The sequence below is a fragment of the Chenopodium album genome, chromosome 24 (assembly GCF_948465745.1).
Source record: "Chenopodium album chromosome 24, dcCheAlbu1.1, whole genome shotgun sequence".
Lineage (NCBI taxonomy): Eukaryota > Viridiplantae > Streptophyta > Magnoliopsida > Caryophyllales > Amaranthaceae > Chenopodium > Chenopodium album.
The window spans coordinates 781,275-803,954 of NC_137857.1; the positions used below are offsets into that span (position 1 = coordinate 781,275).

A 22,680-nucleotide genomic window follows, 5' to 3' on the forward strand; every position below is an offset into this window, starting at 1 on the left:
TCGTTTGGAACCATATATGACCATTATATGTTGTCATAAATGTTCGTGGTAGGCTTGAGTTCATGAAATCGGTGCAAGTTGCGAACGGGTAAATTGACCGTAAAGGCATTTTGGATGGTTGCACCCACCCAAATAGACTCCCGGGGTGTATTAGGATCCATGGTAAGTATCTCGGCAATTTTTATTTCCGGGTCAAAATAAGTGGAAAATTGGCCAAAATTGAAGGCTATAATACACGAATTCAGGTTAGTTTATGACATTTTTTCAAAAAATGAACTTAATGTATTGGATGACTCCTGGGGTCATATAAGGAGGTTTGAAACCATTAGACACCGATAAAGATATCCATAAAGTACCAAGAATGAGTTTTGACTATATTTTGAAATTCATGAAATATAGTGATGTCATGGTCTACACAATTCACAATTTGAAAGCATCGTATGAAATTAATACATTGTAAATTTTTTATGGAGAAATGAAGAGTTATATAATGTAAAAAGACATTGATTTATTCTTGATGATAAGCCATAGGCCGGGCAATATAAAAGGAGCATCATTGGAGTATTTTTATTTTTTTTTTAATTTTTTTTAATGTGTTAGGATTTATGTCATGTTTGATAATTAGTTGTTGATTAATAACTAATTTGACAAGTTAGTTGCGTAAAGTATTTTGACTAACACATAATTAAAAAAAAAAAAATGTCTGTTTGTGCAACTTACAAATTAGTTTATTAAAACACCAATAAACTTTTAAAATCATTTATTGTTCAAACACCAAAAATTGTTTAGTATGTTTACTCTATAACTCTGTGATCAAATCTTATTATTTCTTGATTAATTACTACTCAGTAGTTGGCCTTTGATACATTTAGCTTGCTAATTGAAGATATTATGTCTTTGTCTAGTGCTTTTAATTCGTTTTCTATTTCACATGCTAAAAGAGCTGGTAATACTTTTGCACATCTCGTTGCTAGGTGGGATTCAAGAGGTTGTAACGAATTTGTTTGTTTGGGGTCCTTTCCCTCAAAGTCTTCAAGCTTTGGCGGATCTAGTCCTTAATGGCGGTTTGGTTTTTTTAAAAAAAATACTACTCTGTATCTTTGTTTCAAATTACTAATTACACTGATTTACGCGTGTTTTTGTCATGAATTCCTAATTTTATACAATTTTCCCTGTGTTTTAGGACTATATATAACATTAGACATTATTTACTCACACTTCGTGACAAATTGTTGAAATAATGCCTATGCGACATGCGTACCTCGTTCCCGCTTCCCAATACGGGAAGATCACACATCCCTATGAACACCTTTTAATTGTTTTCTCTAATGATAGAGCTAAGCAAGTACTCGTAACACAATCAATCAAACAATTGGAAAAAAAATAGCACTACAGTAGCAGGAGTTGCTAGAATGGAGGCAATAGCTACAGTAGCAGCGTTTCATCCTCCCTTTAGCTGTTTACCATCGAAACCCACCTCCATTTCCGCCAAACTCATGTATTTTTCTCTCCATAATTCTATGCGTTTTCGTCACTTTAAACCCCAGAAAGAGTTTTCTGTTTGTGCTTCTGAAAAGCAGCAGTTTCAGGAGAAGGGTACTTCTAATTCAACCCAAATATCAGGTTTGAGTTGTTTTGGTTAACCCATTTGTAATTCATCTGATGGGTTTTTTATGTTATAATTCGCTTTGTCCGTCTCACTTTAATAGTCCACATTTGGTCCGGAATAAAAATTAAAGTATTGGGTTGATATACTAGTACATAGTTTTTGTTGTGATTCATGAAATTGTTGAGGACAAATATATTATTATGATACTAATGATCAAATCCTAAAATAGAGATGTGGGTTACTAAAGTGAGACAGATGGAGTATAACTTATAGAGATGCTTGTGTTTTTCAATACTTTGTTTGATGAATGATTAAAAGGTTGAATTCAGACCCATCTGTGAAAAATGATTAGTTTTTAATTTGGTTGATGACTTGATGAACAGTGTTAATTCTAATTATGTAATTTGTTTTTATTTAGGCTGTTAAATTGTCTGAAATGAAATCTATAATATTTATGTAGAAATAAAGATAAACCCTTAAACTCATAATTGGTGCCAGAAATGAAAGCAGTTGAATTATTTCATTGCTTATGTTTTGATGGATATTGTGAAATTTGGTTTGAGATGTATGTAGACCGTAAATCGGAGGAGTTATCGAAAGGGAACGATGATCGTGCAAAAGAGATTGATTTGGGATGGTTGCCTGCACTGCCCCATGTTTTGGCAGCATCCATGGCTAATTTTCTCTTTGGATATCATATTGGGTAAGTTCTTGATGAGGAAGTATTTTGTTTTTTTATGTCAAGTGACTAAGTTTTGTTTTAGTATATATATTTTGATATTTTGCTCCTATACAAAATCCGTAAGATATGCTTACTATTAAGTTAAGAAGGCAAGTAAAAAATGTTTTTACTAAGGACATGGTCTCCTTTATCATAATTTAAGGTTTTGAAGAAACAGGAAAAAGAATTTTAATTTATTTCTTTCATCAGATGCCTTTTTCTTGAATGGCTGATTTTCCAAATCCTGATGCTTTTTTCGTGAGTTATATATGCTTCATCTTTTGTGTGGCATGATTTTGTTTGTTATGAGTTTATGACGAGCCTTTAGTAGGAAGTGATAGCAGTATATGCTTTTTTTTTTTTTTTTTTTTTTTTTTGCAGAGTCATGAATGGCCCTATTGCTTCAGTGGCACGAGAACTTGGTTTTGAGGGGAACTCTATACTAGAGGGCCTTGTAGTGAGCATATTTATTGTTGGTGCCTTCATTGGGAGTCTTATTTCAGGCTCTTTGGTTGACAAATTTGGCTGTCGGCGCACACTTCAAATTGACTCTATCCCATTGATTATTGGTGCTATTTTGAGGTAATTGCTGAACAAACTTGTTTTGTTATTATTTTTTTTTTTTTAATATAAATTTATCATCAAATCTTTGTTATGGTGGTAGCAGTATGACTGTTATTGCAATATGACTATCATTCAACTATGTTCCTTAAGTCACCAAAGCATGGCTTACGACTTACGAGTACATGTCTAATTGAATGGGGTTTTTTGTTTGTTTTTTTTTCTTTCTTTCTTTTTAGTTTTTCTTTTCTTTTTTTTTTTTTTCCTGCAGCTGGTAAATTTATTACTCTCTTTGGTTCCTTTTGTTTGTCATTATTACTATTTCAATTGCAAAAGTAGTTCTTCCTCTTTATAGCTCTTTTGATCCTATAAGGTTTACTTTTGAATAAATGAGGGCTGCTCCCTTCATTGGTCATTGAGATGATTTGATTGTGATTATAATGATGAGTGTTGGGATTTGGTAAAAGGTTTATGGTCTTGTGGTTGGCTGGTTTGTTATCTATGGGTTTGAAGAAGGGGCAATCACAAATTCGACATAAGGTTTAGTTTAGGGATGAAGTGGATGACTTGGATCATTTCTATTTTCTTTTCTATGCCGTATTCTTAATTTGGGAATTTCTTACTTGCATCTTTTGGCAAAAGATAAAATTCTTTTCTCTAATATTTGCTTGATTCATGATTCATTCTGCCTTTTAGAATCTTATGCTAATAATGTCTCATACCTTTTTCTTTATTTCATTTGGTGGGACTTCAAGATACTGTTGTCATAGTTTCCATGTCTTCCTTATCACTGTTGCATTCTTTGCGTTGAATTATTTTTAAATGGTTATATTGATTAACATCATCATTATGTTGTACCTTCTCCCTTCTTATCTCGAGAGGACAACTGAATTCTTAATGTTTACCTTTCTTCATTGTACTGCGTCCATTAATTATTCATTCTTCTCTTTGGAAGCTGTACTTGTTTTAAAATCACTCTGTGTTCTTCGCTTTCAAGTTTTTTAAGCAATAACCCACAATTTCTTCTTTGCCAGGTATAGTTTCTGGAGGAAAGTGTTTTGAGGTTTTGTGGATTTGTTAGTTTGAACTTACATATATGCTGGGCTTCAAGTTTAACTGTCAAGAAGAGTATTAATCTCAGTGGATGAGGTTGGGATTTGAAGATTACATGTGACTTCTTATGGACAACTAGGAACCTGATAGTGATAGTGCTTTAATTGTGTTAGTGGGAATATGAATATCACTTTAGCAAGATTATGTGTCTTGGAAGTCTATCATGAATGAAGAAGTCAAGCCAAGGCAGAGTCGCTGTGAAGGCTTGCAAACAAATAAGAGGCGCTGTAGGAGAAGGTTAGGGGGTGTTTGGAGCGAGAAGGTATTGCTCATTAGTTATTCCTCTCAAGTAGGCATTTGGAAACCCATCTTAGGTGTTTTGCTCATTATTAAACTTTTTGTTCCTTCTAAGGTAGGGATTGGATCAAGGTTTTGTTCTGGCATGAGGTTTGGACTTATGGTTTCCAAGTCAACATTTAAAGGTTTATATTTCAGATAATTCTGGAATTGTCTCACTTATTGACTTACAGAGGCTATTATTTATTAGGTGATAGCATGGACTGGTATCCAGATTCCAGAACCATAAATGTGTTTCTTTTTCAAGACTTCGTATTAGCTAAATAAATTAATATTAAGTACTCATTTTTATAAGAAGTTATGGCGATTTGATTTGGCTGGTTGACAAGAGAGGTTCCATTTTACTATCAATGTTTGTAACGTTGAATTCTTGAAGAGAAATAGAATCAGTTTTGATTTTCTCCAATGATAATTGGCAGACAAAGGTACCTTCTAGAATATTTTTTTACTTGCATGGGCAGTAGTAAAGAGAAGATTCAATGGAAGATGCTATGAAGAAAAAATTATTTTGCAAGTTGGTGAAAATTATCTCAACAGAAGAACTTTTGTGTGTAGAATACTAAACAATAGCCTTGAAGGCATGATATTGTTGGCTTTAACTTTCTTTTGTTCATGGTTGAACCCTCCTTTGGTGTTCCTCATATATTTTAATATCATTTTGTTGCACTCTCCCTTGATTTGATGCCTTCCCAGCAATTACTAATTTTTTTTATTTAAAATTTCAAACTTTGAATATTTGACAATCTTAGAAGATATCTCATTTGTGTATAAATTTATTTGTTTCAATTGTTAGATTTGTATATAAGCTGCGTAGATTATAATAATTTTTGAAGCAGTTTTGATTTCTTGTTTACTTATTGTGCTGTCTGTTTCATATCTTGACAGTGCACAAGCACACTCTGTTAATCAAGTACTTTTGGGAAGATTTCTTGTGGGCCTGGGTATTGGGGTGAACACAGTTCTTGTACCAATTTACATATCAGAGGTACTGCAGAATTAAAACAATCCTTTTTTTTTTTTTTTTTTTTTTTTTAAATGTTACATTCATCATAACGGCCTTTTTCTTTTTCTGGTTGAATTATTCCCGTTTTTATAATGTTTCCAATTGTTTTTTTCCCCTCTTCTTTACAGTGTGCTTTATAGTTGATTAGCCTTGTATATTTTGAAGTAAGTTATGTGAGAATGAACTAATGAAGTGTGTTGTTAAAAAAAAGGATGCAAGTAGTATCTATCATGGTTTTACTTCTTGGATGCGGTTGTGGTTGCATTACCACTTTTACAGGCAATGTGGGTGGAATAAGGTAGATAATTAAGTATTCAAATGCTACAATAATAAAATAAAATGTACAGAATTATAGCATAGAATCCATACTTAAAGTGTGACAAGAGAGTGGGTTCTCCACAATTATCTTTACTGGTGCTTTATCAATTTACTATTGTTATTGTGTAGGTTGCACCGACAAAATATAGGGGATCTTTGGGATCATTGTGCCAGATAGGCACTTGTCTTGGGATCATAGCCTCTTTGTTAATTGCGATTCCAGCAGAAAATGATCCACATTGGTAAGTTCTTGTAATAAAAAAATCAGTATCCATTATAAACTGAAGAAATGCGTTTTGGTTTGATAGATTACTGAGATAATACTCACCCTTACAGTTGCAGCAATTTCATAAATCAGTATCCATTGTCTACGTGTTGTAGGCTAAGCTCGCACGGTGGATGCACCGTGAGAGCCGCATTGAAGTACAATTTCTACCGAGCGGCGGGTTAAATCTTTTGCAGACGACTTAAATACACGACGGGGTATTGTAAGTGGCAGAGTGGCCTTGCTGCCATGATCCACTGAGATTCAGCCCTATGTCGTTTCGATTCGTCCCTCCCCCCACCCTATCCCCTAAAAACACCTATATTTTGGAAAACGAGGTTAGCGATGCATCTCGTAAGCTAAAAAATGCTAAGTACGGGATTAGGACAAGTCACAAAGCCTAAGTGTTGGGATATTGGATCGTACAAGGGGCCATGTGGCATGTGCACAAGACATGTGCACCCAAGGACAAGGCATACCGGTTCCTGGCACTATTTACGATTCACAAGGAAGGGCCTTAAGACATGATGATTAAGGATGAATTAGATGGTTCCGGGCACTATTAAAGACTCCCAAAGTCCTTTGGGAACCATTGGAAGTACTTAGATGCATAATCTCGCCTGTTGAAATGATGATATGCGGAAGCAAAATATGAAGGCTATAATACACGAAATCGAAGCGATTTAGGAGGTGTTGGGACCCGGTGTCGAAATTTCACGGAACATTACAGGATGCATCCCGGGGTCATATAATATTGTTTCGACCCATATATGACCATTGTCCGGCTACGTACAAGCTTCGTGAAAGCATATAGCCAATATAAGAGGCGTGTATGAAAACGAGTAAATTGGCCGTTTTAAGACAAATTGGATGGTTCCATCCACCCAATTGGACCCCCGGAGGGTATTAGGGACCATGGTAAACATCTCGGCAATTTTTATTTCCGGGCGAAAAAAGGTTAAAAAATTCCAAAATTGAAGGCTATAATCCATGATTTTTGAGGATTTTTTGATGTTACGGGGCCGGTGGCGCTAAGTCTTGAGACCCTAGGGGATACATCTTAGGGTCATTTAATGACGTTTGGAACCATATATGACTATTATATGTTGTAAAAAATGTCCGTTGTAGGCTTGAGTTCACGAAATCGGTCAAAGTTTCAAATGGATAAATTGACTGTTTTAAGGCAAATTGGATGGTTCCATCTACCTTATTGGACCCCCGGAGGGTATTAGGGACCATGGAAAACATCTCGGCAATTTTTATTTCTGGCGAAAAAAGATCAAAAATTTCCAAAATTGAAGGCAATAATCCATGATTTTTGAGGATTTTTTGATGTTACGGGGCCCGGTGGCGAATAGTCTTGAGACCCTAGGGGATACATTTTAGGGTCATATAATAACGTTTGGAACCATATATGACCATTATATGTTGTAAAAAATGTCTGTTGTAGGCTTGAGTTCACGAAATCAATCCAAGTGGGTAAATTGACCGTTTTAAGGCAAATTGGATAGTTCCACCCACCCAATTGGACTCCCGGAGGGTATTAGGGACCATGGTAAACATCTCGGCAATTCTTATTTCGGCGAAAAAAGATTTAAAAATTCCAAAATTGAAGGCTATAATCCATGATTTTTGAGGATTTTTTGATGTTACGGGGCCCGGTGGCGAAAAGTCTTAAAACCCTAAGAGATACACTTTAGGGTCATATTATGACGTTTGGAAACATATATGATCATTTTATGTTGTAAAAAATGTCCGTTGTAGGCTTGAGTTCACAAAATCGGTTGAAGTTTCGAATGGGTAAATTGACCGTTTTAAGGAAAATTAGATGGTTCCACCCACCCATTTAGACTCCCGGAGGGTATTAGGGACCATGGTAAACATCTCGGCAATTTTTATTTCCGAGCGAAAAAAGGTCAAAAAATTCCAAAATTGAAGGCTATGATCCATGATTTTTGAGGATTTTTTGATGTTACGTGACCCGGTGGCGAAAAATCTTGAGACCCTAGGGGATACATTTTAGGGTCATATAATGACGTTTGGAACCATATATGACCATTATATATTGTAAAAAATGTCCGTTGTAGGCTTGAGTTCACGAAATCGGTACAAGTCTCGAATGGGTAAATTTATCGTTTTAAGGCAAATTGGATGGTTCCAGCCACCCAATAGGACTCCCGGAGGGTATTAGGGACCATAGTAACCATCTCGGCAATTCTTATTTTCGGCGAAAAAAGATTTAAAAATTCCAAAATTGAAGGCTATTATCCATGATTTTGGAGGATTTTTTGATATTACGGGGCCCGGTGGCGAAAAGTATTGAAACCCTAAGAGATGCACTTTAGGGTTATATAATGATGTTTGGAAACATACATGACCATTATATGTTGTAAAAAATGTCCGTTGTAGGCTTGAGTTAACGAAATCGGTCGAAGTTTCGAATGGGTAAATTGACCGTTTTAAGGCAAATTAGATGGTTCCACCCACCCAATTAAACTCCCGGAGGGTATTAGGGACCATGGTAAACATCTCGGCAGTTTTTATTTTCGGGCGAAAAAAGGTCAAAAAATTCCAAAATTGAAGGCTATAATCCATGATTTTTTAGGATTTTTTGATGTTACGTGACCTGGTGGCGAAAAATCTTGAGACCCTAGGGGATACATCTTAGGGTCATATAATGACGTTTGGAACCATATATGACCATTATATGTTGTAAATAATGTCCGTTGTAAGCTTGAGTTCACGAAATCGGTCCAAGTCTCAAATGGGTAAATTTACCGTTTTAAGGCAAATTGGATGGTTCCAGCCACCCAATAGGACCCCCGGAGGGTATTAGGGACCATAGTAAACATCTCGACAATTTTTATTTCCGGCGAAAAAAGATTTAAAAATTCCAAAATTGAAGGCTATTTATCCATAATTTTGGAGGATTTTTTGATGTTTCGGGGCCCGGTGGCGAAAAGTCTTGAAACCCTAAGAGATACACTTTAGGGTCATATAATGACGTTTGGAAACATATATGACCATTATATGTTGTAAAAAATGTCCGTTGTAGGCTTGAGTTCAAGAAATCGGTCGAAGTTTCGAATGGGTAAATTGACCGTTTTAAGGCAAATTAGATGGTTCTACCTACTCAATTAGACTCCCGGAGGGTATTAGGGACCCTGGTAAACATTTCGGCAATTTTTATTTTCGGGCGAAAAAAGGTCAAAAAATTCCAAAATTAAAGGCTATTATCCACGCTTTTTGAGGAACTTTAGAGGTTACGGGGCCCGTTGACGAAAAGTCTTGAGACCCTAGGGGATACATCTTAGGGTCATATAATGCCGTTTGGAACTATATATGACCATTATATGTTGTTATAAATGTCCGTGGAGGCTTGAGTTCACGAAATCGGTGCAAGTTTCGAATGGGTAAATTGACCATTATATGCCGTTTGAAGGCATGTTTGATGGTTGCACCTACCCGAATAGAGTCCCAAGGTGTATTAGGGTCCATGGTAAGCATCTCGGCAATTTTTATTTTCGGGTGAAAATAAGTGGAAAATTGTTCAAAATTAAAGGATATAATACACGATTTCGGATCAATTTTTGACATTTTTTCAAATGAACTAAATTTGTTGGATGACTCTTGGATCATGTGATCAATTTCATCCAACACATTCAGCTCATTTTTGAAAACTGTAAGGCTATAATCAATTTTTGATGGGAAGTTCTTATTTCACCAAAAAAAAATAAAAATAAAAATAAAAAAATGAACAATTTCTTTTTAGAATCCCACCAGGTTTAGAGTCTTGCTTTAGCTACGACTCCTATGAGGGCATCATGCATGATAATATGACTTTATTATGTTAATTATAAAAATGCTCTCCTTGCACTTGATAGAGGGGGCATGGAGGGAGAGAATCTTGGTTGAAGACACCAAAAAAAAAAAAAAAAATCTTGGTTCATGTGATCAACTCCATCATGGGGATTAAGGCTCAAATATATGATTTTGTTCCTTTTTTTTAAATTGTACCATTATCATCTTAGTTCCAGTATTGTGTAACATTACACGAATACAATATTTGCTCTGTTTTTTTAAAAATTTATTACACATAGGAGGTAGGAACCCTTCAATTGAAAAATATTGTGACTTGATGAAGATACCTGTCTTCTTATTCCACTGTAGTTGGAATACCACATCAAATAATTCATTGTTTCACTAATACTTTTAAATATATTACTACTTAGATGACTTATAGTGAAAAATGGTGGGAGCATAATTATTCTACTAATCTACTCTGTCCACTAATGTTAAGGTATTAAATTTTGACGTAAATCACAGAGATAAATTTATTTTAGGTCCTAAAAATAATGACATAATTTTTTGAATTTTTTTTAAAAGTTTTTAATTTTTTTTTTCTTTTATCAAGAGCGTCTCTTGACACCACCCCACTCCCCCCCACAACTACCACCTAACAGTGGGAATATTGTTTGGAGGACTTGGAACTATAATATACGAAGTATTTACTAAGATAGCAGTAGTAGACTACTAGTAGTAGACATAATGGGTGTTAGTAGTAAATTTCAATATTTCTTAGCCTTTTTGCCTTAGAAAGAAAAAGTAGTGGTCTTTAGTTTAAGTAGCTTGATAGTTATGCTGCACTGGCAATGAGGTAGGATGAGCTGTTGCAAACTTGCAACTTAATTGCCTATAGCTTTTTCTTGATAAATTTTACTATAAATCAACCTGGCATGAGGTAAAACATATTCTATCTTATGCTAATTTGAAAATGGTTTCACATACTTGAGTTACGTGCCAGCCCTCTGATGTCTGAATCTTTATTCCATTAACCCTACAATTTGTTTCTAGGTGGAGGACATTGCTATACATTGCGAGCATCCCTGGGTTTCTTCTTATGATTGGTATGCAGTTTGCAGTGGACAGCCCTCGATGGCTATGTAAAGTATGTCTTTTACACATAGTGTTTTTGCTTGGGTGTCTTGTATATTTTGATCCTGTGACTGCAACGTGTATGCAGACAGGGAGGCTTGACGATGCTAAATCTATTCTTTGTAACCTTTTGGGCCCTTCAGAAGTTGATAGTGCTATAGAAGAGTTTCAGTTGGTATTTAATGGAACTGAGGGAGATACCAACTCGAACTGGTTGGAACTCTTCAAGGAGCCAAACTATAAAGGTTGGATTAGTATTAATCTGCATGTTTGGGCTTCTGCTAAAGTTAGATGCTCTTGTATTTTTAATATTTGTGTGAAGTAGCTTAGCTACTTTCAATCTCTTACAAAGTGGCATATCATACAATATCACTATACCAAGGCCTGTAATAAAACTTTTACCTATTAACACTTATAATCATAAGAAGAGATGTAACCATTAGCTTAAGCTTCTTTTGCTTTGCTGGCTCTTTCATATCGTTCAACACAATAAGAACAAATGATCTATGAGTTTGAGTCCTACACTCCTATGAGCCCTTCAACAATGGGTAATAAAGCACCGGGATCTTTGAACCTAAGTATTCTCATGAGAGGGAGTTGTGGGGATGAAACCATACGCTATACCAGCTTTAGATTTTTGTGTTTATTACTTCATTGATTAACTCTGGGGCTCAGGGTGGGGTAGGAGGTCCTTGCTTTAACATGCAATCAAAAATCAAAGTAGCCTTTACAAAAAATTATTGATGTATCTACTCAGTAGAATTTAGTTATTAGCATTATATATGAATGGGAAGTTAATAATTGTTCCCGCACTCTATGCTCTCAACTTCTTTTCTCTTGGTTTGGACGAGGACATGATGATAATTATTTGCAAAAGTCTGATGCACTATTTTTAATTGCTGCAGTGGCACTTGTAGGAGGTTCTCTGTTTCTGCTGCAACAATTTGCAGGGATAAATGGTGTCCTTTATTTTTCATCTTTGACATTTCAAGATGTTGGGATTACAAGTGCTGCTTTAGCAAGCCTGTATGTCGGGCTCACCAACTTTGCAGGTGCGGTAACACATTATATACGCTTCTTTACTTCAATGTATTTCCAGTTATATAGTATAAAGTATTTAATTTTCTCAACTTGCTCATCTCTAATTCCTTGTCACTTACCAAGGTCAAATTTTAGGCTGACAAGGGTTTGGTTATCCTTGTATTCTATGCACAGTAGAGTTTTTAATTATAGGATATTTATCAATCAATTTACCTATATCAATTGATTTCTATAACTTCATCACTGAGAGGCACTCTTTATGTGAACTTTAGGGGCTCTTTCTGCATTGTACTTGATTGATAAGCAAGGAAGGAGAAGACTTCTTGTTGGAAGTTATTTGGGAATGGTGAGTTTTTTAAATGGTAATGGGTGCCTACAGGCAGAGAGTGAATTACACTGCTATGTCAGACTTTGCAGGATCAAGGAGGATTTTGTAGAGAAATATGGAGGAAGCACAAAACTTCTCTCTACGAAACTTTTTACTACATTTGGGGGAGAGAGAGGGTGGGGGGGGGGGGGGTAATTGGAATGTGGAAAGGATAATGTAATTATTTTATCAGCTTGTCATACCTTTATGAGTTTCTAGATCATGTAACCTTACTAAATTTTGCAGGCTGTGTCGATGTTTCTTGCAGCATATGCCATCAGCGTCCCAGATGAAGATGTCAGTCACAACTTATCAATCCTGGGTACATTAGGGTATGCTTTTTGTTAACTCAAATTTACTTTCTTTTGCTGAGGATTGATGGTGTCTGCTGAGCTGTTCCAAGCCTATAATCCTTTTAAATGTGCTTGAAGGCCTTGAACCTTTCACGACCTGTATGGTACAAGGTAATAATTAAAGGGAGGGTAATGTGTATGTATATTGTATTGTATCCCATGCGAATACTTAAGTCTATTCAGTCACTGGTTTCTGGAAAGACCAAGTTTATCCCATTTTTGTTGTATATAATCTTGAAAATAGATAAGTGAACTGGGATGGGGCAACTGTGTGCCCCGAAAATTGTACTGTAATCTGAAATGTTTGCTTTGAACGCTGGGCTAGGCTGGTCCTGCCGTATGATAGTACATGGCCCAGCTTGAATTGGGCATCTGGGTTAGACTGACTCATTGGTGTGGTTGATGTTACTTGATTGAGATGCACTAGAAATTCATGTATGGCATCCCATGTAAAAAATGCTTGTATATTTATTACCATTCCTAAATATCTGACCTGACACCAAACAAATTGTAGGGTTTATGGGATGCATTTGAGCATTTTTTTTTTATCAGTGCACCTTAGTGTTTAACTGATATTATGACTCCTTTTCTGCATCTTTATGTTATGTGTCCTCAACCCTAAACTAGACTTTGTTACTAGAGGAAGCAAAAGAGCAGTTGCTTTTTGTTTGCAAGCTTGTAGGCTTAGTGGGTATATAATTTGGCTAGGGACTCTGAGATGTTGAATACCTTTTAATTCAGTATGGACTTTGAGTCTCATAAACTTCTATCTTAAAAGTGCTATACTTATCACGAGCATTCATTTGAATGTCATACACATCTTCTTCAGTCTTTTAAATCCTCAAGTATGAGAGAAAGGTGTATCAGCTAGTGATTGAGAGACCCCAATTATTTTCTGAATGAGACTGTCTCTTGGATAGGTGGCGAGCTTTGGTGCTAATTTATTAACCTTGGGACCTGGAATCAATGAAGCTTGTTGTATGTTACTTATTCTATATGGAGCTTCTAGCTGTTTGTCAGTTTCCCCATTGAGCAATTTTAGCGTGATTTGTTAGTTTTTATCATATATTGTTGGTAATCCAATGTCCCCCACCTCCTAAAATTTCATTTTACATACCTTCATAAATCATAAGAAAATTTACAGAATTTGCTCTTCTCTATTTTAGGTACATGTATTCCTTTGCGATTGGAGCTGGTCCAGTGACTGCCATTATTATTCCAGAGCTCAGCAGCAGTAGGATGCGAGGAAAAATTATGAGTTTCAGTTTCTCTGTCCACTGGGTATGTCTGAATTTATTTTTATCTAGGAAACGGAATATATAAATGAATGGTGTGGCAACTATGCTAAACATGATAGGGCATGGTCTAGGGAAATCCCCATATAATGGCAGTGTGGCACCGACGAGAAGTAAAATCAGTTTATTGTGCCAAAATAATTGTATCTGCGCATTTGGTGTTTCTCAGGTTTGCAACTTCTTGGTGGGTCTATTTTTTCTTGAATTACAAAGGATCTTTGGTGTCACTCCGATCTACACGAGTTTTGGTGGAGTGTCCTTGCTATCCGCAATGTTTTGTTATTCCTTCATAATAGAAACTAAAGGCCGGTCACTTGAGGAGATTGAGATGTCACTTCGGTCTAAACTCTAAGGACATGACAACTGATTGCCGATGTATGCATGTTAAGAACTTGTTTGTGTTCTGCAAATTTTTCATCAGATTGCTTGAAATGCATCATCACCAACTAGCCTTGCCAAAGAGGGTGGAGATGAGTCGCCATGTTTAGCAAGGAGATTCTGGTTCCACTATCAACATTTTGGATGTCTATTTGTTTCTCTGCATGTCATAGTAACTTCTGTTCTAAAGCAATTTCAGCAACAAGTTTGGTTATAGATTAAAAGAAAGGAAAATCATTCTGTATATCTTATGTAAATATATGTATTTTGTGTTTGATTCTATATTCCAAAAATAATGTAAGTGTTTTTACTTAAGCTGCATAAGTGCATAGTATTAGATAATTATATTTGACACTATGTAGCTGTTCTGTGAAACCAATTTTATGATTGTAACATAGATCAAGGAGTCTCAATCTAGCCATGGTGTTAATTAAAGCGAGCTAAGCTAAGACATGAGCAGGCGAATTGATTTGCCTTGGATTTTGTTGTGGGTGATCTACCCTGAATTTCTTAGAAAGATTTGAATGCTGGCACTTTGGATACAATTACATAAATGTGTCGACTAAAATAGATTGTGATTATCAGAGTATTTGTGTAACTTGCACTTCTATATATACAACCAAAAACCATACATATTTTCTTTTTCCCATATTAATCAGTCATAAACTCAAAATAAATGTGATAAATTAATTACACTGTTAGTCTAATATCATGGTCTACCTCATCCCTATAGTTACTATATCAACTAAAACACTTCTGCATTTACATGGGTCAGATAAGCTAGAGATTACGTATTTACAGTTCAACAGTTCGAGCTCAAATTTCTTCAATTGCCATAACTCAAACCTAACCTTTATGCCATTATGTACCTGCAGTAGAAACAAAGGATAATATTTCGTTTAGAATTCATTCAGGGAAAACAAATTACAGCAAAAGAGATATCCTCAATAGTGTATTAGTATTCCACACCCAGAGCGCACTTACTTAAAAAGACAGACATTCCAAAGCATTAACCTACTATGAAACAGCAAGTCAGCAATACCAACATATCTGCTGCTTGGAATGTAGGTCGACAAACAGGAAAATATGGCACTTAAACAGCCAAGAAACCTCAATCTTATTCAAGAACAGCATAATTTTGCTACCCCGTTAATCAAGCATCATTCTGATCAGCCCTAAATCAACAGATTTTTATCCCAAAAGTTAACAATGTGCAGAATAATTTATTATATCACCTGACTGGGTGTCTGGGTCACAGCCTAAAGCAACCCCGAAAAAAAGTGTTCATATATGCCTCTCATGACGAAAAAAAGTTGCAAATTAGTACTTGACATGAATATCACAAGTTCAAGGCTAAAGAGTACAAGTTGTTTAAAAATATATACCGTGCATACTGCATACAAGATCTAACTCTAGGGAAAAAAAATAGGCAAGAGATTAAAATTAAGTTGAGCTACCCTAGCCACTATTCACTTCATCTAAATCCAATAAAATTGTCTCTGGGAAACTACTTGGCAGTTTCGTAGTATAATAGTGTCCAGATAAATGAAGATCACAAAGAAAACATTAATACACCAGATTTTTATCTCAATAAAACGAAAGCTAAAGATAATTTGTCATAGTTACTAAAGCTCTTCAGGGATTTGAAGAGTACAGAGTATTTAGAATGATAGGCATTGATCAATCTGAGTTTTTGTTAAAGAAAACTTACATGATTTGGCTTCAATTACTTTTTTGTGGCATCAGTGAACATGGCTCGAGTCCAGTGCTCAATATCTTCAGTTTCAGATGGCGGCGGAGGAAATTTTGGATACTCCACTAGGTCCCATCCATCAAGGCTCTCATTCTTACTAAAATCAGTACTTTCATTGGCATATAGAAAACTAGGCGCAGAATTTGGAAGGTTTTTATCCCACATATTTCTCTGCATGAGAAAAGTAAATTGAGTAAAACAATACATAAAGTCTACAAACATAGATATACTACCATATAATTAAGCAGAAAAACAACAATCATTCAGGAGGAAAAATAAAATCAACAGAAAAAAGAAGCCCATATTTGACGTAAATAAAATAAACGACAAATCAAACATATGCGATAGTGCAAAACACTGCTGATTTCAAAGACACATTCAGGCTAATGAATCTGGAGAGAGGGGAGAGAGAGAGGGGATTGGTTGGCAGGCCCATATCTTCTCTGTGCAACATGAAATTTTAAGGCAGCCTTTCCCTATACAGCATCCGGATGCATTCTTTGCATGTAGCACTTACACTCAATTGTAATTCAAAATGTTCAAATGGGAATACGCCAATATAATACAAAACCAAGACCAAGATACATATCATCTCACACATACTTTTTTGGGGGAGGGGTGGTTGGGGAGGGAGGGGGCTTTGCCATGCTTAGTAGTCCAAAAAGAAATACAGCAGAGTTGTAGCTGAAAGATATACCATTGCAGGTTGTGCATGAGCACTTTCCAGCATTGTGCTTGACATCATTGAATTCACATTCCACACAGATTTGTTCAACTGCTGAACTTGCTTACAGGATCTAGAAAAAGAGAGAATGGGAGAGGATGGTAAGAAATAATTAAGTTTGTTATACTTAATTTTATTTGCATATGATAAAACTGAAAAGACAATAAGGAAAAGCAAAGAAACTAATAGGAATTAGAAATTCAAAATTGGTAAAACAAACCCAGGAAAGATTTGATTACTTAATAAGCCTTCATGTATGGCAACTGTGTTCTCCCACTTGTGTGAACCCGACGCTCTTCAATCTAGATCAGAAATATCTTATATAATTCAAAAGTTTTTTTCTTTTTCATTTTGTAGGGTGGGGGTGCAGTAGAACTTAAAAAAGAAATCCTCACAACTTTTTCTGAACAGGGATACAGGGAGAGGAGGATGTCATGCAGCCCTATGCATGCAGAAAAGACCAATAAAAAAAAAAAAGACATGACAGGACTAGGACAACCAAAAAAAATATAAACACTATAATTTCCAACAAGTGTACTGCAGTATCACAGCACACATTGTATATCTGTAATATTAATGGTTGAGGTAAATAGGTCAATAATCTCATTGCTCCCTTCACACACTGAAAATGCATCAAAATTGGCTATTTCTAGAAATGATGCATATTATAGTCTATTGCAGCATACATTAAAAACACTTATGCAATAAGTTTAAGGGTTAGGATGTAAGTATTGCTAGATAACCTTGAACATGCCATTTTGAGGGAGAAAACAGAACGGACTTCCTTGGACGAAGAAAGAGTTGCAAGCAAGTTTGCAAATGCTTCAAAAGTAGAAGCATCAGTAGGAACATCCAGGCACAGAGAGTTATAACAGTATGCTGTCACACAAGCCACACTTTTCTTAAGAAGAGCAATCCCTTTCTGCAAATCATTGTGGGTCTCCATTGAATGAGGTGACGCACAAGAATAATTGAAACTTATACTTCCAGAAGGATCCAATTTGGGTTTCCTCTCAGATTCTACTGATGCCACTTCAAAATGGCTTGATCTCTCAGACCACGAGTTTTCTCCACCAGTAGTGCAACAATTCTGTCTGGGAATGAAAAGAGGATACTCATTGCTGCAGATAACAGACAAAAAAATATCACAGTTGAGATGATTTAGAGAAATAAAGGCAACAACAATCAAGATGTAAATCCTCAAGCATACCAGCTAAAGAATAACACCAACTATCCCTTTTTGTCATTTGGGGTTTGGAATGCTTTTGCATGAGTGGTAAAGTAGAGATAAAATGTTGGAGAGTGGGTGTCAGCTTCAACATAAAAGAAAAAAATAGAAAGAAAAAACTTGGTGGTCACATAAAGAATGGTTCACATACTTTGGGTCATCCCAATAAAGGAAAATCGGGTAAACAAGAAGGAATAGAGGGAGTTATAAACTAATAATAGATTCACAGCTAGATATTAAATTAATACCTTCGAGAGGATGGACGAGCATCCCAGTAAGAATCCCGTTGCCATATTCGAGAGCAAGAACCCTGAAGAGAGAATTAGGCATGTTGAAATTAGCAGCAAAATTGATAACAACAGAAGAATCAAACTTATATGTGAAATACAGATAATAGATTCCCAACACTATCGAGCATATGCATGAGAACTTACAGCAAAACCAGAGTTGTGAAGTGCAGGCAGACACAGGACATGATTAACAAGATTCAGCAGTTGCACCATATACCTGTTTTGTTTATTGATTAGTATTCATAAATAAGAACTGAAAAAATTTCACTGCATAAAACAGCAACTCCGTTTGACAAAGCAGGAACACCATACTTTCAAAAAAATAAATAAATAAAAAAAAAAGCCCTCATTTGTGCTCTCATTGAAACATTACACTTACCACTTTACTGTTATTGCTCACATGTTCACTTAATATGATAATATCTTGCTACAGGAGACATAAAATTATTATTTCTCAACCATTTACAGATAATGTTATCAATTAAGCTGCTTTCAAAACTTCACCTAATCACATCCAATGAAAAAACGAAATTCAGAAAAAGTTATCTTATATTCATGGTCATTTTTCCAGTTTTAGCTAGTAAAATCATAAAGTGATACGTGCAACGGCACAAGACATAGTGATTAATGATGATGGCATTTCTAACCAGCAAAGAAACATAAGAGTAAACATTAGCCCTCCCACCCCCACAAAAAAAAAAAATGTGTATACCCCATAGATGCTGCTAGCTCCTCCGATGGAACAGAATGAGGATTCAAACCCCGTGGCAATCGAGCATTGCAAATTACATCATATTGGCCATTAAAGCCATCCTTCTTCTCATTTTCCACCTTTACCTGAGAAAATCAGAAGGGAGTTCAGAGCACAGATTATAGTGCACTAAACTGTTTAAAGCAACATTCATAAGAAGCAAACCAAAATTTCAGTTTTCAGTAGAAACAGAATAGCTCGGACATTACAAATACGGGGAAAAAAGAAATTAGGAAACTAAAAATTCTAGCAACATATAGGCATATATGTTCAATAATAAGCAAGACTGAAAATGTGAAAGAAATGCAAAGAGCTTTAACAATTATGTCCCTGGACTCAGTTAAAAGTATCCAACTTGAAAATATTAAAAATGCCAAAACTGAAGAAAATAATTGGGTTTATGGAACCTACCAGACGTTGTGGGAACAATTTGCAGATTTGTTTTATAATAACTGATTGTCTATGTAAACGCTCTGAAGTTATTGCCATCTGCAGTTCATAAGAGAGAGCCATATCAAAAAACCTATTAGCTGACCTATAATATCTACCGCAAAATACAAAAGAATCCCAGTTAAGGGCACAGATAACAAAACACTTACATGCCCCAAACTCTGAGTACATATCCAATTAGGATAAGACTTCTCCAGCTGTTCAACACGGTGTTTTTCTAACTAAACTCACAAAAAAATAAGAATGTTTAAATAAAAATACATCTGAAAGGTTTTGAAACACACATATTAAACCTTAAACCATGACATACAGGAACAATTTGAAAGGAAGAGAAGGAGAGTTTTTTTTTTTTTTTTTTTTTTTGGGGGGGGGGGGGGGGGGGTTGAGGGCAGAGTGAGTACCATATTTTTAGAAAAATCAAGCAACCCATATGTCACTTTAAGATCACTAGACACCTTCTCCAATTTAGACTTCCCTGCCATTTATAAACCACTGTTACTTTTTCATGCCATGGTTAGCCAACAAAACAATAAGAAGTATGGAACAAGAGCAAATCTCCAAACCATGCAGAAGTTGTTCTCTCGATTTACGTAGCTTCTCTTTCAGCCCAGCAATCTTCTCATTCTGAGCTATCTTCCAATTAATCTGCTCATCAGACTTTCCCTATCGGACAACAACCAAAACATATAAGTTTCTCTTTCACTATTTTCTTCTCAGCACTCAAACGTACACGGTTCCACAATACCAGTAATATGATGCTAAAAAAAGCATGAATCACAAAACACGACTCTCGATCATTCAAAACAGTACTGCAGCTATATCTAGAAAGCACAACAGTACAAATGATGTCCAAACCAGACTGAAGGTGCAGCATCAGAGATCAGACTAACAATATGGAGTTGCATAACTGTGATTTACGCGCCATTATGTCATGGCATTACCTAATGCAAACCGGTTTTTTGTTTCATTTAGTTGATTATGCTGCACTTGAGAGAATATGATCAAATATCCTACATCCTCGGTATAAGCTTCCTTCGTTCTTTAATAATTGCAATGGTTTCCTATTTACGAAGATGCAAAATATTTACTCTAATTGGCCAATGGCTGTCTCTATCTCTCTCCTATTTTTAAGAACTATGAATCCAAGTTTCAACCCCAAGAAAGTTGCGATTATTGAAAAGATTGATACAGAAAGATTTTTAATCAAAATTATCAGCATTTTTGCAATGTGATAAGAAATCAACCTTGGCAACTAGCTTATCTGTTAGCCTCGAGTACAGCTGATCACGGCGACTTCGTAACGATTTCAGCAAAGTGTAATACTCATTCAATCTGAACTCAATTCAATTCAATTCAACCAAAATTATTATATTAGAGACTAGAATTTTCAAGCTTAAAACTCAAAATTACAGAAATTTGGACTTCAATTTTACCTGTAATTCACACAAACAGTACAAATTGAAGCAAGATTTGAGCTTTCACAAATTCCGCAGCAACAGGATTTACGATTCGTCATATAACCCTTCAAAATTTATCATAATCAAACATCAATTATGAAATATATAATCTTTACAAACCCTAAATCAACAAATTACAACTAAGTTCGTCAAACCTTATTGGAAATTCAAATTCCGGAAGAATTTTGAGGAGCAATTGAGGTAAGTGATTAAATTCCAAAATTGATGAGACGATGATTAAAATATGAGATTGAAGAATTAAGATTGATGAAGAATTAAGATTGAAATTGGGGGAAATTAAGGAAGAGAATTTGAAAGAGGTTCAGAAGTTCAATTGCAATGGAGTTTCTTTTTACAAGCAAAGGTAGAGACGAAGGAGTTGGGGTCGGGGTGAATGAATAAATAATTGAAATTTCAAACAATACTTTTAAAAATTACTGTTTGGAATTTTGGATAGGATTACAAATTCCCGATATATATAGGTGTCAATTCAGATACTTGGGTCGGATTTGATAGGGTCTAGTTTAGGTTTGTTTTATGTTGAATCATTGTATCCTTGGTAATTGAAATTTGAATCGGGTTATTATTGGGTCGTGTCAGATTGAGTCAGGTCGAATTAATTTTTGACACTTCTGCTTCGATGTGATGCGGTACACTAATAGTTGATTGATGTAGGCCGTGTGACACAAATAAAAGTTACCAACATTGTAAATACCAAATTGGACGTGTAATAGGGTTGAAACGGAGTTCATATTAAGTACTTCAAAAGGATTGTTATAAAGATTTAGACAAATAAACAAATAATTACTCTGATCTTTGTGCACATCAAATACTTTCCTAAATTGTTTGAATTTATTTTACAACAACGGATGAATCAGTTTCTCTATTAGAATAAGTAAAAATGGTTGCAATAAAAACTTAAAACTAATAACTGAAAAAAGTAGTAGTATAATCATCTTATTCGTACGATCATACCTTTGTTAGTATATAGAGGTAAGCAATTCCTACAGAGTTTTTTTGTACGGCAGATTAATTTTGATTTTTGAATACCACCTAAAACCCCACCATCTCCTCTTCGTATTCCCTAACCCTGAAACCCCATCCCCTTCCCTTCTCCAGCTCCAATACGACAATACCCTCCAAAAAGAGCTGTTTTAGGGCTTCATGGTGGAAGGAAAGAAGGGTGGTTTTCATGGGTAGGGATTAGACCTAATCAATGGGCGGGCTGCACCGAGGCATGCAAATCTGCCCATTTCTCGAGTTGGGCCTAGCTTCGGGCCAACATCTTCATGCCCAAACCCGCCCGAAATAACCGGGCCGTGCGGGGTTTTCGGCCCGGGCAAAAAAAAAGAACTAAAATGGCATAAAATGCGTTCCCAAGTCCATAAAAAAAAATAATAAATAAAAAAATCGAGCTGGGCCGGGCCCGACTCGATTCCGGGCCGAAAAATGCTGCCCAAAACCCACCCTAAATCGGGCCGGGTCAGCAGCCCGGGCTAGTTTTGATCAGCTCTAGTAAGGATGGGAATCGAATTGGTTTTTGTGGGTGGGGAGTATGGGGCTGCCGGAGATGGAGAAGGGAGGAAGTGGTGGCTTGTTTTTTTCTTTTCTTTTTTAATTTTATTTTTTTACCAATCACTTGCTTACACGTGTCCATTGTTTTTTAGGTGGATTTTTGAACAGTTTGGTTACTTAATTAATTTTGGCTTTGTAGCTTTGTTAAAATAAGATAATATTCGCATTTACAATTAAGCAAATTCATCTCCACTCT

At 35.7% G+C, this 22,680-nt stretch overlaps 2 protein-coding genes across 3 annotated transcripts; one reads left to right on the plus strand and one right to left on the minus strand.

Moving 5' to 3' along the window:
• Nucleotides 1–1,282: 1,282 nt before the first annotated feature.
• LOC145611447 (putative plastidic glucose transporter 1) lies at nucleotides 1,283–14,762 on the plus strand. Its single transcript, XM_081666777.1, has 12 exons — nucleotides 1,283–1,623; nucleotides 2,183–2,312; nucleotides 2,712–2,912; nucleotides 5,187–5,286; nucleotides 5,752–5,864; nucleotides 10,742–10,835; nucleotides 10,911–11,067; nucleotides 11,728–11,874; nucleotides 12,136–12,209; nucleotides 12,477–12,562; nucleotides 13,750–13,864; nucleotides 14,048–14,762. Exons 1-12 carry the CDS (start codon nucleotides 1,413–1,415, stop codon nucleotides 14,228–14,230), a joined length of 1,611 nt encoding a protein of 536 aa, XP_081522903.1. The 5' UTR covers nucleotides 1,283–1,412; the 3' UTR covers nucleotides 14,231–14,762.
• Nucleotides 14,763–14,819: 57 nt separating this feature from the next.
• Nucleotides 14,820–21,306, minus strand: LOC145611290 (uncharacterized). 2 transcript variants are annotated; one of them, XM_081666603.1, is made up of 14 exons: nucleotides 21,065–21,306; nucleotides 20,886–20,974; nucleotides 20,697–20,784; nucleotides 20,016–20,115; nucleotides 19,854–19,927; nucleotides 19,602–19,673; nucleotides 19,414–19,491; nucleotides 18,964–19,088; nucleotides 18,396–18,468; nucleotides 18,210–18,271; nucleotides 17,477–17,854; nucleotides 16,707–16,806; nucleotides 15,968–16,180; nucleotides 14,820–15,125 (listed from the first exon to the last, which is right to left on the minus strand). In XM_081666603.1, exons 2-13 carry the CDS (start codon nucleotides 20,966–20,968, stop codon nucleotides 15,983–15,985), a joined length of 1,431 nt encoding a protein of 476 aa, XP_081522729.1. In that variant the 5' UTR covers nucleotides 20,969–20,974; nucleotides 21,065–21,306; the 3' UTR covers nucleotides 14,820–15,125; nucleotides 15,968–15,982. The 2 variants fall into 2 exon arrangements, with proteins under 2 accessions (XP_081522729.1, XP_081522730.1); XM_081666604.1 differs by lacking the exons at nucleotides 14,820–15,125; nucleotides 15,968–16,180 and adding an exon at nucleotides 16,973–17,035.
• Nucleotides 21,307–22,680: the final 1,374 nt, after the last annotated feature.